This window comes from Dipodomys spectabilis, unplaced genomic scaffold (assembly GCF_019054845.1).
Source record: "Dipodomys spectabilis isolate Male_0828 unplaced genomic scaffold, ASM1905484v1 ptg000136l, whole genome shotgun sequence".
NCBI lineage: Eukaryota > Metazoa > Chordata > Mammalia > Rodentia > Heteromyidae > Dipodomys > Dipodomys spectabilis.
The window spans coordinates 10,806,660-10,825,552 of record NW_024870813.1 but is presented as its reverse complement, the minus strand read 5'-3'; the positions used below and the strand labels follow the sequence as shown (position 1 = coordinate 10,825,552).

Here is an 18,893-nt window from a genome sequence, read left to right as displayed (position 1 = left end):
CTTAATGAGTTGACTTGCTTAAAGCAAGTGACTTCAGAACTTAAATAATGGCAAAACTATTCTTCAGAAATGAAAAAAATATTAAGATAGCCAAATAAATCTAAAGGAATTTATTCCTAATATGGTAATTCATACCTGTAGTCTCAGATTTGGGGAGATTGAGGCAGGAAGATCTCTAGTTCAAAGCCACAGAGTGAAACACTGTCTCATAAATAAGTAAATAACTAAATAAATGCCAGTACATGAAAGTGTGATTGTCTGATTTAAAAAGTCCTTCAGGTGGGCTCCAGTGGTACACTTCTGTAATCCTAGCCAATCGGGAGGCTGAGAGCTGAATATTGTGATTGAAAGCCAGTCCAGGCAAGAAAGTCCAGAGTAGAGCACTCAAGTGGTAGAGCACTAGTTTTTGAGCAAAAAAGCTCAGCAACAGCACTCAGGCTCTTAGTTCTAGCCCCAAGATAGGGACAAAAAAAGTCCCTAAATTCTGTCATTCTGTGTATATTTATAGGGTGCCTCATAATACAGCACACTTCCTCCTAGGTTTTAACAAGTTCCTTCCTTCCCTGCCATTCTTTCCCTTCCATCCATTCTTTTCTTCCTTCCTTCCCTCTTTCATCTCTCTCTCTCTCCTTCCTTCCTTCTTTTGTTCTTCCTTTTGTTCTTTCACCAGTCCTGGCACTTGAACTCAGGGCCTGGGCAGTGCTCAAACCTAGCACTGTACAACTTGAGCCACAGTGCTACTTCTGGCTTTTTCTGTTTATGTGGTACTGAGGAATTGAATCCGGGACTTCATGCATGCTAGGCAAGCACTCTACAAATAAGCCATATTTCCAGCCTACATGAGTCTCATATCTCCAATTAATCACCAAAAAATTAGAAGTGGAGCTATGGCTCAGAGTGGTAGAGCGCTAGCCCTGAACAGAAGAGCTCAGGGACAGCACATGAGCCCTGAGTTCAAGCCCCATGACTGACCCCCCCCCCCCCCAAAAAAAAAAAAAAAAATGGAAAGCTTGTACTCATGATTTTCCATGTAGGTCTACAAAGATGTTTCTGTCTCCATGTCTTTAAAAATTCTTATGTTCACTTCACTCTTAAAGTAGGACAGATTTGTCATTGCTGTCATGAAATGTGGGACCTCACCCTTAAAGACACTAAAATTCTCGGATCCCAAATCCAACTAAACAGAACATGAGATGTTTATTCCCCTTCCTTACTAGCAGCCACTGTGGTAATGTGGGAAATAATGGCCAATACTGTAATTCACAGCTCAGTTAAAGAATATTTACTCAAGGGGCTGGGAAGGTGGCTCAGCGGTAGAGCGCTTGCCTTGCATGCTCAAGGCCCTGGGTTCGATTCCTCAGCACCACATAAGCAAAAAGAAAAAAGCCGGAAGTGGCGCTGTGGCTCAAGTGGTAGAGCGCTAGCCTTGAGCTGAATTCAGGCCCCACGACCGGACTCAAAAAAAAAAAAAAAAACAGGGCTGGGAAGGTGGCTCAGTGGTAGAGCACTTGCCTTGCATACCTGAGGCCCTGGGTTCGATTCCTTAGCACCACATAAGCAAAAAGACAAAAAAAGCCGGAAGTGGCGCTGTGGCTCAAGTGGTAGAGCGCTAGCCTTGAGCTGAAGAGCTGAGGGACAGCGCCCAGGCCCAGAGGTCAGGCCCCATGACCGGACCAAAAAAAAGAATATTTACTCATTTTGCCTACAATCAAGTAGCAAAATTGATGAACCAACATCTAGGCTATGTGACACTTGTTTCTCTTTCATTTCTTTAGGATATTACTAGCACAGTTTGTTTGTACATTAAAAACATAAGATTTTTCTCAGGTGCTGGTGGCTCACACCTATAATCATAGCTACTCAGGAGGCTGAGATCTAAGCATTGCAGTTCAAAGCCAGCCCAGGCAGGAAAGTCTGGAGACTTATCTCCAGTTAACTACCAGAAAACCAGAAGTGGTGCTGTGGCTTAAGTGGTAGAGCCCTCAACCTTGGGCTGAAGAGCTGAGGGACAGCGCCTAGGCCCAGAGTTCAAGCCCTACAATGGAAAAAAAAAAAGGTTTTTTCTTTTTGCATTATTTTATTTGCAAGAATTTACTATCATGACACAATTTTTTTCTGTCCAGATGTAATCAGTGATGAGAATTTACATACCACAAATTAATGATGAGAGCCATTCTATACTATTATGACAGTCTGGACAATTTGTATATGGTGTCTGGTCATCTGAGGAAGTATAAATAGTCTGTGATTTTTTTTTTTTTTGGGGGGGGGGTCCAGTTGTGAGGCCTGAACTCTGGGCCTGGGCGCTGTCCCTCAGCTCTTCAGCTCAAGGCTAGCGCTCTACCACTTGAGCCACAGCACCACTTCCAGCTTTTTTCTTTTTGCTTATGTGGCGCTGAGGAACCGAACCCAGGGCCTCAGGCATGCAAGGCAAGCACTCTACCACTGAGCCACCTTCCCAGCCCTAGTCTGTGATTTTTGAACAAGCCACTTCTAGCATTGCCATTTGCATAGACTACAGCACATATAGTAATAGAATCCTCTACCATTATATTACATAGTGTTCCGAAATTTTCTCCCATCTCCTTCTAGACTCAGGAACAGAGATACTGACTCTTGCATCATTTAATGAAAAACTAATTAGTAGTTGAGCATAACTAACACACCTAATGGTTTCTCCATTCTAAAGAACTAGTTGGTGACTTAGGAAAAGTTGCAGACATTTAGAATGATACTTCAGGAGGAAAATGGATGCCCTAACCTGTGATAATAGCCTCGTTCTGAGAAGAATGGCCAGCAGTGGACCAAGCATTGGATAACAAATACTGGTTTATTTCCCCTACCATATCATGATATCTTTATATGCTTGTACTATTCTTAAAATCCCTTGACAGGCATTGGCAGGGTCTTTTTTGTCTTGTAGCCTTTAACATTCTTTGATAGAATTCTGAGTAAGATAAATCAGTTGAAAAATTCCAGAAAGGATATGCTACTCTTATTTGGAAAATTATCAACACTTTAATCTAGATTTTTAAACCAAAGAGGGAAAATTTTTACTATACAGCCAGATAAAGCTATATAGTAGATATATAGCTGTGGTTATATAATAACTTCATATTGGGCTAATACAACTAAGAATTTTGATTTTAATTTTTTTTGTCTTTTCTTTTTTGGTACTAGGGATCAAACCCAGGATGTTGCACTTGCTAGGCAAGCACTTTGCCACTGAATTACATCCCAGCTTAATTTTTAATTTTACTTAGTATCACTGAATTTAATTTTAAATAACCTATCATGGCTGATAGCTGCTACATACTCACCGTGCTGGAACTGGAGGCATGACTCAAATGGTAGAGTACCAGCCTTGAGTGAAAAAGCTGAACAAAAATGAAAGGCCCTATGTTCAAGTCTCAGTACCAACACAAAACAAAACAAAAATATTGAATCACAGTTCAGTTCTATAGATTGAAAGGTATGTGGACTACACAAGCATATGCATGTGACAGGGTTTCTCAGACTATTCACTTAAGAGTTATCCATTTGTCAGTACATAAGTTAGACCTCAATTTAAGAGAGAATAGAAGTTAAATAGAAAGGTTCAGTTGAAACCACTTAAAACAGCAAGCCAGGCTTGGTGGCACCCCAGCTCTCACAAGGCTGACATAGGAGAATTTTAAACAGGACTAGGCTACATAATAAGACACTGTCTTTAAAAGATTCAGAAAGAAAAGAAAAACTCAGCAAGAACTTGAGCAATGAGAACAAAGAAACAAAACAACCGGCTTCTCTAGGCCTGTGGCCAGGAACTCTAATCATAAACATAAAAATGTGTTAGAGCTGTTAAAATAGAAACAAGGGAATATGGCATTCCCAAGAAAGAAGGGATGGGTGCCTTTTAGAGAAACAGGCCTGATCTCTGATGAATATGACAGCAGATTTAGGAAACTGCTGTCTAGACTGGCTCTCTTTTCATCCAAGTGTTCTTCTAATTCAAAAATTTCTAAATCAAGTACAGATCACTTAGAGAACTGAATGAGGGACAAATGGGGAATGATGATTTACTTTTCAGCTGATATTACAAAAGGGTCTCATTATTGTTTATTGCTGGGATAGAAATAGTGAACTGTATCAATGCAACATTGTAATAATTGTCCTTTCAGTCTGTACTTAATAAATATAGTGATCTGAAGATAGCAGAGTAATAAAGATGAAACCCAATCCGTGGTATGTCAATATATATATATATATATAATAACCATCAAACCAAGCCCCAGTTGTTGTGTTTTCCTATTTCCATAATGCAAATATACCCACATGTTGCCACATCCAAAATATCAAGGTGAAGAGCTATGAAGAAAAGTCAAAGTCAACTCATATAAGCCAATGTAAACTTAGTTTCTAAATTGCTCCTACCAATCTTTCTTAGTTTTGGTTTAGTTCTTTCCATTTTTGTGTACAATTTTGACTTAACTGAACCTCAGATATGTCTAGCTAAATTATAGCTCAACTCCAGGTCTTTTCATAGCAGCAGAACTATGACATGATCCTTGCACTGTCCCACAAGTTTTTGTTTTTATTTTTATTTATTTATTTTTGCCAGTCCTGGGACTTGAACTCTGGACCTAGCACTGTCCCTGAGCTTCTTTTGCTCAAGGCTAGCTCTCTACCACTTGAGCCACAGTGCCACTTCCGGCTCTTTCTATGGTTGTGGTACTGAGGAATAGTACCCAGGGCTTCATGCATGTGAGGCAAGCACTCTACCCCTAAGTCATATTCCCAGCCCTTTGGTTTTTGCTTTGTTTGGCAGTTGTGAGGCTTGAACTCAGGGCCTGGGCACTGTCCCTGAGCTCTTTGCTTAAAGCTAGCACTCTACCACTTTGAGCCACCACACCACTTCCAGTATTCTGGTGGTTAATTGCAGATAAGTCTCAGAAACTTTCCTGTCCTGGTCTGGCTTGAAGCCTAGATCTCAGATCTCAGTCTCCTGATTAGCTAGAATTACAGGCATGAACCACCAATGGCTCCCACAAGTTTTTCAAACAACCTAATGCCACAGTTGATACTCATAAAGAATAATAAGAGTGTGAAGCATGATAGTGCACCTATAATCCCAGCCCTTTGGATGCAGAGGGGTTATGAGCCTAATCTAGGGCTATATAGCAAGACCCTGAGCCAGTGGCTCACAACTGTAATCCTAGCTACTCAGGAGGCTGAGATCTGAGGATCACGGTTCAAAGCCAGCCAGGGCAGAAAAGTTCATTGAGACTCTTATCTCCAGTTAACCACCAGAAAACTGGAAGTGGCATTGTGGCTCAAGTGGTAGAGCGTTTGTCTTGAGCTGAAGAGCTGAGGGACCGCACTCAAGCCCAAAGTTCAAGTCCCAAAACCAACAACAAAAAAAAAAAGAATAGAAAAGAGAAGAAAAGAAAAAATTAAAAAATTTTAAAAAGGCAAATTATATCCAACCTTTAAAAACAATGTAAAGTTTTGTACTTAAGTTTATTAGCCCGGCACCGGCAGCTCACACCTATAATCTTAGCTACTATGGAAGCTGAGATCTGAGGATTGCAGTTCAAACAAAACCAGCCCGGGCAGGAAATTCAGTGAGACTGTTATCTCCAATTAACAACCAGAAAACCAGAAGTGGCACTGAGCTCAAGTGGTAGAGCACTTGCCTTGAGCTGAAGAGCTCAGGGACAGCACTCAGGCCCATAGTTCAAGCCCATGACCACAGGGGGGGAAAAAAAGTTTAGTTTGCTTTATAATTAATCATATATTTATGCATTTTAATCTAGGTTTAAGTACAAGAGATATTGGTAGATGAGTAAGCAAAATGTTCTGCTTAAATTGGGTAAAATGATTTTTACTATTGTTTGTTCTTTTTCTTTTTCTTTTTTGTCAGTCATGGGGCCTGAACTCTGGTCCTGGGTGCTGTCCCTCAGCTCTTTAGCTCAAGGCTAGCGCCCTACCACTTGAGCCACAGCACCACAAATGGCTTTTTTCTGCTTATGTGGTGCTGAGGAATCAAATCCAGGGCCTTATGCATGCGAGGCAAGCACTCTACCACTGAGCCAACTTCTCAGCCCTCTTTTTTTTTAAGTAATACTTAAAATTTTATTTTGGCCTATACATACAATTTGTTTAAATTACTTACATAAACCTGTTTGATCCAAAAAGGAAATGTGAATTACTTATACCAAAGAATAGTGTTTATTCTTGTATTCCAAATAGACATGATTTGTGAATTATAGTTTAGTTTGTTGGAGAGTAAATAAGTCAATGTTTGATTAATATTAATTCCAGGTCTTGAAAAACTTAAATTTCATAATCCAGTACAAAATATTTGAAAAAACTTTCTTAAGTATAAACTCATGAAATTACCTTGTAGCAAGTATCATCTCTACAAACCAGATTGCAGAAAATTTGTGCTTCTGCAACCATATTTCTTGGTGTGAGAATTCTTCTACTGCATAAAGAAGAAAAGAGCCATTGGTCCATTATAGCTAACACAGTTTTTCCTCTGTTAGCTTTGTAAATATTTCTCATTGCCAAAATCAAACAGTTCAGATAGGAATTTTACTGATGGAAAATACATGATTAAAGTAGTAGATTCAGCTGGACTCCCATGGTTTCTACCTGCAATCTTAGATACTCAACAGGATGAAAACCAGCGGATTGTTGTTTAAAGCCATCCCAGTTATCTAGGAAAACAAGGAACTGATTGTTGTTTAAAGCCATCCCAGTTATCTAGGAAAACAAGGAACTGAGGTGTGGCTTATATAAGTAGTAGAGAGTCAATCTAGCAAGTAAGTTGAGTGAGTGCAAGACCTTGAGTTCAAGCTCCTAACAACGACAACAAAAACAGTAGCTTGAAGCCTGTAATGCTAATTTATTTGGGAGGTAAAACTGGGCAAAAAAAATGTTCACTTGATTCTACTATGGCATGGTAGCATGTTTCTGCATACCAGCAATGTAGAGAAGAAGATAGGAAGATCACAGTCCAGTCTTGCCTAATCATAAGAGCCCATCTCAAAAAGTACAAGGCCCTGAGTTCAAAACCCAGTACTACCAAAAAAGAATACAGGAAAACTTTTTTGAGGGGCCTGTTTTGGGGCTTGAGGTTGGCCTGGGCACTGCCCCTCAGCTCTTCAGCTCAAGGCTAGCACTCTGCCACTTTGAGCCCCAGTACCATTTCCAGTTTTCTGGTAGGTAGTTGGAGATAAGAGTTTCACACTTTCCTGCCTAGGCTGGTTTTGAACCATGATCCTCAGATCTCCTGAGTAGCTAGGATTACAGGCATGAGCCACCAGCACCTGGCTTGAAAATCCTGCTGTATTAAGAGATACCTAAAACAAAGTTTTAGAGACTCTACCAATGACTAGGTATGGATTGTAAGTTAGAGGCCGGCTTGTGCTATGCAGTGAAACCCTGAGGGGGGGGGGGGGTTTGTTTGTTGTTTGTTTGTTTGTTTTTAAAGGGGGCTGGGCAGCCAGGATCCTGAGACAGAGAGCTGGAGGCCACCCTGTTGTACCTGTAGTTAAGGCCAAGGCCTCCTAGTGGGGATGAGATGCAATCCTGGTGAAGGCTGAGAAGCCGTGTGCAGAGCCATTGCCAGTACAGTGGTAGCAGCTGGACTGATCATTGCTGCATTAGGATTTGCAGGCCATTATGTTTTACAGCCATGAAGCATATGGAGCCTCAAGTGAAACAAGTTTTTCAAAGCCTACCAAAATCTGCCTTCAGTGGTGGCTATTACAGACGTAGATTTGAACCCAAAATGACAAAACGGGAAGCAGCATTAATACTAGGCATAAGCCCTACTGCCAATAAAGGAAAGATAAAAGATGCTCATCAATATATTATGCTCTTTTTTGTTGTTGTTGTTGTTGTTGGTCATGGGGCTTTGAACTCTGGGCCTGGGCACTGTCCCTCAGCTCTTCAGCTCAAGGGAGCCCTCTACCACTTGAGCTACATCGCCACTTCCGGTTTTCTGGTGGTTTATTGGAGATAGGAGTCTCACGGTCTTTCCTGCCTGGGCTGGCTTTGAACCGTGATCCTCAGATCTCAGCTTCCTGAGTAGCTGAATTATGCTCTTAAATCACTCATACAAAAGAGGATCTCTTTACATAGCAGTCAAAATCAGTGGAGCTAAAGATTTACTAGAAGGTCAGGCTAAAAAATTAACTCAACCAGGGGCTAGGAGGGGGTGGCTCATTGGTGGAGTGCTTGCTTTGCATGCATGAGGCATGGGTTTGATTCCTCAACATCACATAAAGGGGACGGGAGGGGAGGGGTGCAGGGAGGAGGGAGCCAGAAGTGGCGCTGTGGCTCAAGTGGTAGAGTGCTAGCCTTGAGCAGAAGCAGCTCAGGGACAGTGCCAAGGCCCAGAGTTCAGGCCCCACAACAAAGTAAACTGGGTGCCAGTGGCTCATGCCTGTAATCCTAGCTACTCAGGAGGCTAGCCAGAGCAGAAAAGTCAGTGAGACTCTTCTCCAGTTAACCACCTGAAAACCAAAAAGTGTCACTGTGGCTCAAGTGGTAGAGTACTCACCTTGAACTACAGAGCTCAGGGACAATGCCAAGGCTCAGAGTTCAAGTCCTACAACCAAAACAAAAAAAAAAGGTAAATGTATGATGAATTTTAAGTTCATATAAATTTATGAGTACCAACTTTTTATAATTAAATGCCTCAAATATAAAGTTTTTTGAAATTATTCAGCACAAACAAGATAAATCAAAGCTTTGGTAGATTTTAACTTGAGAACATTAAGAATATTATAGTATTTGGAGCTAGTATTCAATAATGACAGGTGTATACCACTTGAATACAGTTACTTATTTAGCAAAAAAATGGGGAGGGGGCTGGGAATTGGGCTTTGAGATAGAAGTGGCTCTGTGGTTCAACTGGTAGAATGCTAGCCTTGAGCAAAAGAAGCTCAGGGACAGTGCCTAGGCCTAAAGTTCAAGCCCCAGGACTGGCAAAAAATAATAATAATAATAATAAATAAAACATTTTAACAAGGTAATAAAGCAATTAGATTGGTATTTATGAAAAAAATCACAAGTATGTACAAAGCACCTGGAATGTGCTTCAGCAGAGTTCTGGGTGGAGGGATCATCAGATGAATTATTATCTTTTCTATAGATTTTCTTACTTAGACAGCCACGTTTTGTGCCATTAGTTCCTTCCCTGGATATAGCCGATTGAATCAGAGCTAGGAACCTTACCAAACTTAGACAATCCATATATGTCCAGTAAGTTATTGCTAAGACAGCAGGGAAAACCAGTTTTTAGGGGTAAGAGAATTGATTATAGACCTATAAAGAAGAAAGAAGTTGAAGAGAACTTTGTATAATGATATTAAAAGTGACATGCTTCATTTAGAAAATCCTAATATTAAAACTATCAGAAACCTCCTGAGAAAAAAAATGCATGCCAAACAAAAGAGAGCAGTAATTCTACCTGTAATTATTTTCTTGGTCATTTTTCTATGGAAAACTTTTTCATTCCTTTTTGTGATTCTGGGGTTTCAATGCTAGACATCTTGCTTGCAATGCAAGTGTTGTACACCAGCCTTCCTAGCCTTTGAAAACTTATTTTTGCACTCATTTATCTCTGCATAAACTGAATAGTTTAGCATTAATTTAAAACATTTATAGAAAGTAAGAAAAAAAACTAACAGAGTTTACCACAAACAATAATATATAGCTTCCAGGTGCTATAGTGAAGGCCAAGGCCTCCTAGTAGGGATGAGATGCACTCCTGGTGGAGGCTGGGAAGCCGTGCATGGAGCCATTGCCAGTACAGTAGTAGCAGCTGGACTGATCATTGCTGCAGCAGGAGCTACTTGGGAGCTACTTGGGAGGCTGAAATCAAGGATTGTGGCTCAAAGCCAGCCCAGAAAGAAAAGGGATGAGACTCTGTGAGACTCTTACCTCCAAAAACTACTCAAAAAAGCCAGAAGTGGCACTGTGGTTCAAGTGGTAGAATGCTAGTCTTGAGCAATAGAAGCTCAGGGTCACCTCCCAGGCCTGAGTTCAAGCCTCAGGACTGGCACAATAAAATAAATACTAACACTATATAGCCAGTGTCCTTCAAGTTCAAAGCCATGCCTTCAGAAGCAGAGATTTAAGTGAGACCTATATCCCTATATGTAAATTTTCATTTTAATAGAATATTCTTGTCCATTATCATGAAAAAAATTAGAATGCTTCCTTCTAACTTAAGTGCTTTACATGTGTTAACTAAATGTTCATAAATGCCCTGGAGACAGAGAATTTAACTTGGTTACCAGAGGGTAAAGTTGGAATATGAACCCCCTTGCAACTTGGCTCATACTCTTTACCTCTTGAGCCACAGCTACACTTCCAACTGTGGTTAATTGAAGATAAGAGTCTCACAGACTTTCCTGACCAGGCTGGCCTTGAACCTCAATCATCAGATCTCAGCCTCCTGAACAGCTAGGATTACATTAATGGCTCATGCCATTAATGCTAGGTTTCATTAACCATATCTTTAAAACCTAATTTAGGTTCAGTTTTCTCCATCAAATCATCCAGTTAACCAAAGTCCTGTTGTTCCATCTCTCCTTTGAATGTTTATTGAAGTTCTAATAGTTGTTACGGTATGATGTTTCCTTAATCTGTGACACATGCCAGATTTCTCCTTGCATCTAAGTTCTAAGTGGCTTTAGAAGACAAATCATGTCTTAGTATTCCTCCTGTTTCTCTTCTTCTGCCAAAGAATCCAACAAAGTATGAAGAGTTCATAGCTCTTGTTCAACAAAAACTTGCTGCCTGATTGAAGGAAATAAGCTCCTAAGACTATCTTATAAATTGTATTGGGTTTTATATTTGACAAAGTCTTTCATCCTGTTAACACTTTATGTATATATATATATATATATATATATATACATATACATATATATATATATACACACACACATATATATATATATATATATATATATATAAAATGGTCACAGAAATAGGTAGAGTAGGTAGAGCAAATATTATCTTTATTTTTTTAAGCAGTCACTGAGTTTAAGGTACATTATGAATTTCCCAAAATTACTTATTTAATTAGCTTCATTGACCCCAATCCCAGCCTTCACCATGCTAATCCTGGGGCTTTAACTCAGGGCCTGGGCAATTTCCTTCACTTTCTTTTGCTCAAGACTAGCACTACCCCTTGAGGCAGAGCACCACTTTTTCTCTTCATGTGGTACTGAGGAATGGAACTGAGGGCTTCATGAATGCTAGGCAAGCACTCTACCACTAAGCCATATTCCCAGTCCCTCCAGAGTAATCTTTTTATCTTTCCCATTTACAAAGAATGAAATGCCATTAAACCTACACATTCATTATGTTGTGGTTCCATGACCTTCTTTACCCTAAATGCCCTTAGCTCACCAAGCATAGTGCTTTGGAGGCTCTACTGAATCTTCACCTGCTTGCTCTTTCTTGCCATTGATGCTCCACTCCCATCACTTCATCACATTCTCCTGCTTTTTCTGTGGCATTTATTAATATCTCAATTATCTTATTTACTTAGTTATTACTTGCTTCTTGCCTATTCCCACTAGAAAGTAGTCCCCCAAAAAGCAGGATTTCAATCTACACTAGTCACTATTAGTCCCTAATGGAGTACCTAACAGGATATGTTCTTAATAAATCCATGTTGTATAAATTAGCCAAACCAAAAGCAAACTTAAGCCATGCCTTTTTTTACTTGTAATCCAGTGTACTACCACCATTTCACTTAGCCTCCTATTCTTCAAATCACTTCTACTTTTGGAACTACAGTAAAAAATGATGCTCAGGATAATGACATTAAGATGTGCTATAGGATTCTCTATTAGCAAAGAAAAATTTCATGCAGTTTAATAAACTAAACTAATTAAAGCAGGAATGGCATGGTATATTAATATATTATGTTAATATATTTATAAAAAATTCCAACTAAAAAAGACTTTCTGCTTTTTCTTTAGTTAACCAGAAAATTAAACTAATCCAGAGCTCTTCATTCCCTAAAAGTCCTTGGCAATTAGGAATGTTCTATAAATTTCTATTATTAGCAAAGTTTGTCATCTGTTTCATTACCCTGTTTATTAGGGCAGTCTGAGCAATGGTGTTTTTGCTCATATCCTGGTTTGTGTGTCCTAGTGAAAAGATCCTGGATTCTGGTTTTTTCGCTGTCCTGTGACCTAGACATATTTCACGCCATTAATACAACTTAGTTTCCGGTGTCCAGTCTCTGCATAAAGTAGGGAGGATATTATTGACCTGGCTCTTAAGCACAGTAATTAAATTTGAAATCTATTTAAAAATAAGAGCTTTAATGCTTTACAATAATGTCTGTGGTGGGTAAGATTGAAAATAACCTAAAGCCCATCATCAGAAGACTGGTTAAATAAATTAGAGTATATCCATATACTGGACTATTATTCAGCAATAAAACATAACAGGGAGATGCTCTTGTTTACTAGTACTGAAAGTTCTCCAAGTGGAAAAAAAAATATTCAGAGCAGCCTGGATAGTGTATCTTTTGTTAACAGTTTAATAAAATGTTATGCATATACCTCACAATTCACTCAGAGTATATGATCTAATTTTGAGTATGTTTAGAGCTGTGCAATCATTACCTGAATAGATATTTTTTTTTTTTTGGTCCGGTCCTGGGCCCTGAACTCTGGGCCTGGGCGCTGTCCCTCAGCTCTTCAGCTCAAGGCTAGCACTCTACCACTTGAGCCACAGAGCCACTTCCAGCTTTTTTCTTTTTGCTTATGTGGGGCTGAGGAATCGAACCCAGGGCCTCGAGCATGCAAGGCAAATGCTCTACCACTGAGCCTCCTTCCCAGCCCCTACCTTAATAGATTTTAGAACATTTTTTCCATTACCCAAGAAAGCAAGTCTGATGGAGTTTCTAAGCCCCGTGCCTCTAGTTACCACCATTTTTTATCCTTCTATGACATCAGTTTTTTAATATTCTACATATGGGTGAGATCATGTGATAGTTGTCTTTCTGTGCCTAGTTTATTTTGCTTTAATATGTTGTTCAGTTTCATCCAGGTTTTTGCAAATTATAGCTCAATAGTACTCCATTTTGTGTATATACTACAACTTTTTACTCATGTATCTGTTGGTGGACACTTAGGTTGATTCTGTCTTAACAATTGTTAATAGTGCTGCAGTGAATGAGGGAGTGCATACATCTTGAAAATACTGATTTCATTTCCTTTGGCTGTGGGCCCAGTAGTAGAACTGTTGTACTATTTTCCATAATGTCTGTACTAACTTATCAAGTCACCAAGTGTATATGAGTTCTTTTCTCCACATCATTTGGTGATGTTATTTGGATGGTCTTTTTGATAATAACCATTCTTACAAATGTGAGGTAATAACTTACAGTTTTGACTTGCAATGCCTGAGGATTAGTAATGTTGAGAATTTTTCCTGTACCTATTGGCTATTTGTATGTATGTATGTATGTATGTATGTATGTGTGTATGTATGTGTGTATGTATGTATTTTTATTATAAAGCTGCTATACAGAGGGGCTACAGTTACTAGAGTAACGCAATGAGTACATTTCTTGTCGAGCATTGTTACCCCTTTCCTTGTTGTTCTCCCACTATCCTTTCCCTCCCCCACCTCTTTTACTGCTCCCCCCCCCATCTCCAAAGTTGTAAAGTTCATTTCCAATATACTGTCTTGTGGGTATCATTGTTGCAATGGGTGTCTGTTTCCTTGTTTTAGCATTCTGTTAGTTCCTTTACCCTCCCCAAATTACACTAATGTAGATACAAGATGAAGGGTACCAAAATCAAGTACAGTGACAACAGGGGATATACCATAGCGGGAAGAACATACAAAGGAGACAAAAAAAAAAATCTGTATGTCTTTTTTTTTTAATGTCTATTTGTATACTTTAAATAATGCCACTTGTTTCCTTGCTAATGAGTTTGTGTTCCTTGTATATTTTGATAGTAACTACTTATCAGATGTAGTTTGTGAATATTTTTTCCTATTCTATACATTATCTCTTCATTCTATTTCCATTGCTGTACAGAAGCTTTATATATACGTGTATATATATATGTGTGTGTATATATATATAAAATCTCATTTATCTACTTTTGAGTTCTTATTCCAAAAACTCATTGTCTAGGCCAGTGTTATAAAGCCTTCCCCTATAATATCAAGTAATATCTTTAGTCTTAAAAAAAGGGGGCGAGCCGGGCGCTGGTGGCTCACGCCTGTAATCCTAGCTATTCAGGAGGCTGAGATCTGAGGATCGCGGTTCAAAGCCAGCCCGGGCAGGAGAGACTGGGAGACTCCACCAGAAAACCGGAAGTGGCGCTGTAGCTCAAGTGGTAGAGTGCTCGCCTTGAGCTGAAGAGCTGAGGGACAGCGCCCAGGCCCAGAGTTCAAGCCCCACGACTGATTAAAAAAAAGGGGGGGGGGCAAGGGGGCGAGTGCTGGTAGCTCACACCTAGCTACTCAGGAGGCTAAGATCTGAGGATCTCAGTTCAAAGCCAGCCTGGTCAGGAAAGTCAATGAGATTCTTATCTCCAGTTAACCACCAGAAAACCGGAAGTGGCGCTGTGGCTCAGGTGGTAGAGTACTAGCCTTGAGCTGAAGAGCGGAGGGACATGCTCAGGCCCAGAGTTCAAGGCCCATAACCAACAGAAAAAAAAAATCAAGACCCCACCTGGGCTTGGAGGTAGGGATGGCTAAAGTGGTTGAGAACCAGTACTGGGCTTGGAATTCAATCCCCAATACTGGGAAGAAGAAAAGCAAAAAACTGTACCCAATTGAATCATGTGAGTTGAGCTTCACAGTATGTCTTGAGATTTAGTGAATGTTCTTCAGGTGATGCTCATGATAAATTGTCTAGTATAGCTGTGAAGTAGGTTGTGCTGGTCATTTGAATTTTAATATGATTAAACATTACTTAATCTACCTTCCATGACTCAGAACACATTTCAAGATCTTGCAGATTTCCAGGGTCATTGTCTTGAAAGGGGGTCTCCTAGTTGTCTAAATGCAGAAAATAATGGAGACTGCATTGTATCTATGTTAAATTATGATATATATCTATATATAGATATATATAATATTTTTTTGTTTGGCCTTGTGCATGCTATATCAGTGAGCTAAATCTCCAGTCCTGTAATATTCTTTTGTTTTTGGTTGTCTTTTCTGTAAGTCATAGAGCTTGAACTTGGAGTCTGGGCAATGTCCTTGACCTTTTTTGCTCAGGGCTAGCACTCTAGCACTTTGAGCCACAGTGCTACTTCTAAGATGGCTAATTGGAGCTAAAAGTCTTATAGACTTTCCTGCCCAAGCTGGCTTTGAACCGCAATCAGCTCTCAGCCTCCTGAGTAGCTAAGTTTACAGATGTGAGCCACTAGCCCTGTATGTGTGGCCATCCAGCCCTTTAATATTCTTGTATATAATTTATACCACTAGGGCTGGGAAGTTGGCTCAGTGGTAGAATGCTTGCCTCACATGCATTAGAAAAAAAACCCAGAATTGGTGCTGTGGCTCAAGTGGTAGGGCGCTAACCTTGAGCTGAAGAGCTCAGCAGGGACAGTGCTCAGGCCCAGAGTTCAAGTCCCATGACCAACAACAACAACAAAAAATAAAATACAGCAACAATCTATGTATATATCCATAAAAACAGTATAATCAAACCTCATATAGAGTTTTCAGCTGTCTAGAGTAAGAACCATGGTTCAAAATACTCTCTTCCACTTTCAATTAGGTTTTACTCATAAGTTAAAAAAAATTTTTTTTAGTCAGTTGAGGGGCTTGAACTTAGGGCTTGGGCACTGTCCCTGCTCTTTTTTTTTTTTTTTTTTTTTGTCGGTCGTGGGGCTTGAACTCTGAGCTGGGGACGCTGTCCCTGTGCTCTTCAGCTCAAGGCCAGTGCTTTACCGATTAAGCCACAGTGCCACTTCCGGTTTTCTAGTGGTTTATTGGAGATAAGAGTCTCACAGACTTTCCTGCCCAGGCTGGCTTTGAACCGTGATCCTCAGATCTCAGCCTCTTGAGTAGCTAGGATTACAGGCGTGAGCTACCAGCGCCTGGCTCTGCTCTACCTTTTTGAGCCATAGTACCACTTTCAGTTTTCCAGTTGGTAATTGGAGATAAGAGTCTCAGACTTTCTTGCCTGCTCAGTCCTCAGATCTCAGCCTCTTGAGTAGCCAGGATTACAGGCATGAGCCACAGGTGCCCAGCTCATAAGGAAAAATTTGTCCAGTTACCCAGGCTCTGGTATCTCACATCTGTAATCTTAGCTATTCAGGAGTCTCAGATCGGAGGATCAAAGTTCAAAGCCAGCCTGGGCATAAAAGACTGGAAGGCTCTTAGCTCCACTTAACCACAAAAAAAAAGCCACAGTAGAACTATGGCTCAAGTAGTAGAGTACTAGCCTTGAACACAAAGCTCAGGGAACTGACCAGACTCTTGAGTTCAAGCCCAGGACTGGCATTAAGAGACAAAATAACTTTTTCAAACAGGAAACTTTAAGAATTACACCTAATTGTGCTTCCCTTTCCATTTAAAATAATTATTTCAAAATATATAAATCTGGTACTTAATTCTTATATTACTGAGTATTTTATAGACATTTTGTATTATTATACAATTCAACCCTAGTATTAATAGTAATGGTGTCATTAGCTTAGCTCATTTTCCTTATTTAGTGCCTATTTGTTCTATTTTATAGTTGTTAGTTCCCTTAAGAATATAACTTATATTTGGAAGTAATAAAACTAGATTACTTTATAAATATTTATGATACAGACCTTTTCTTAAATCAGACTGCAGCCCTTTTCCAATTATTTCTAATAAAACCCACTTAAATATCTCTCCTCTCCCCTCCCTTTCCTTCCTTTTCCCTTCCTCTGCCTCCTTCCCTCTCTCTCCCACCCTTCCCATTGCACTGTGTACATTATACTTACATTCAGTGGTCTGTCTCCCTTTTGTTAGCTGACCAGATGAGCTTGTTTATGATAAGCCAAGGAAAATCAACAATCCTTGACATTGACGTTGTTATAACAAAACAGTAATAATTTTATTGTGCTATTTACGGGTTTCTGTAGAGAAGCTCTCAAGACTCATTATTTGTATTTCTAAATTTATAGCTTTGTATTTGTAACTTCATCCAAGATTTCACTGAAGGAACATGGTCTTTGTGAGAGACCATTATCTAATCCATACGAATATTTCCTTTAGCACATAGTTTCTATTTAACTACTTGTACTGTCCAGGAAATACACTGCTGCTCTTTATAATTGTTACACTTAAAATGTGAATTACCTCGGTATAACTCACAAGACATATACACCACCTATGTCCTGAAATTTAACAAAAGAACTATTATATGTAGATGATTGCACCTCGGTTCCCAAGAGCTCAAATACAAAATACAGAACTAATGTCCTGCTTCTGCCCTTGAAACCAGTAAGGAAGAAGTCAAAGCCAGGCAACTGTGGCTCACACCTGCAATCCTAGCTACTTAGGAGGCTGAAATCTGAGGATGGTGGTTTGAAGCCAGCCCAGACAGGAATATCCCTGAGACTCTTATCTCCAGTTGACCACCAGAAAACTGGAAGTGGTCCTGTGGCTTTAAGTCGTAGAGTGCTAGCCTTGAATGAATAAGCTCAGAGACAGAGCCCAGGCCTTGAGTTCAAGCCACATGACCAACAAAACAAAAGAAGAAGGGAAGAGAAGTCAGTTTGCCTTGTTGTCTCTAATTGCAGAAAATGAAGTCACTGCTTTTCCTGTCCTGGATCAGGACCAGAAAGAAATTATTGACACCATTGGAGCTGGAGATGCATTTGTTGGAGGTACAGACTCATTATATTTTTAAGTAATGAAATATGTTGCATATATGTTGCATATATATGGCTCTGTTTGATACTTTTCTGTCAAGTATGTTTCTCAATCTGTCTTTCTTTATCCATCGTATCAATGAACATCAATGGTATTGAAAAAAAAACAAAAGTAAGGGCTGAGAATGTGTCTTAGTGGGTAGAGTGCTTGCCTGGCATTCATGAAGCCTTGGGTTTGATCCTCAGTACCACATACACAGAAAAAGCCAGAAATGGCACTGTGACTCAAGTGGTAGAATGCTAGCCTTGAGCAAAAGAAGCTCAGGGACAGTTTCTAGGACCTGAGGCCAGCCCCAGGACTGGCAAAAAATTAAAAAATAAAAATAAAATTACTTTAAAAATAAAAACAGTTAATAAACTGAGCATTTGTGGCCCAGATCTGTAATCCTAGCTAGTCAGAAGGTTGAGATCTGAGAATTGCTGTTTGAAGCTAGCCTAGAGGGAAAGTCCATAAGACATCTCAAATAAAGCATCAGAAAAGCCAGAAATAGAGCTGTGGCTCAAGTGGTAGAGTGCTAGCTTTTATCCCAAAAGCCCAGGGACAACATCAAGGCCCTGAGTTCTAGTTCTAAGAGTAGCACACCAAAATTAATAATTAATAATATTCTTTACAAGGGGAGTATTACAAAGGGATTTTACTACAGGAAAAATATATATTTGGTAAAGATAATTTGTTATACCCTAGTCATTTTCACAAGATTAATTCTATCTATCAGAGTATTGCATAAACAAGCTGCATTAAGTACAGTAGATAGTATACTCATAGCCCTTCAGGCCTAATGTTAACATGTTTCTTCCAATAAGTCATAGTGAATATTAAGCAGCATGCTAATAACCTCATAGTGTCTCTGGATTATATCCCTTGGTTATAACATCTGTTTCTAACACAATAATGGGTGTATATTATACTAGAAAAAGTTAAAATTTTCCCTAATTTGGTCTCAGTAAGAACTGGCAAATTTTATAAGGACTAATGTATTTACTCAA

At 39.5% G+C, this 18,893-nt stretch overlaps 1 protein-coding gene and 1 pseudogene across 2 annotated transcripts in view; both read left to right on the top strand.

Moving 5' to 3' along the window:
• Positions 1-18,893, top strand: part of Adk (adenosine kinase) — a 411,200-nt gene that overhangs the window by 360,311 nt on the left and 31,996 nt on the right. For both annotated transcript variants that reach the window (XM_042690120.1, XM_042690121.1), the window contains exon 10: positions 17,775-17,861. In XM_042690120.1, the coding sequence (XP_042546054.1) occupies positions 17,775-17,861 (87 nt within the window). The remainder of the gene's footprint in view (positions 1-17,774; positions 17,862-18,893) is intronic.
• On the top strand, positions 7,638-8,243 carry LOC122116604 (annotated as a pseudogene).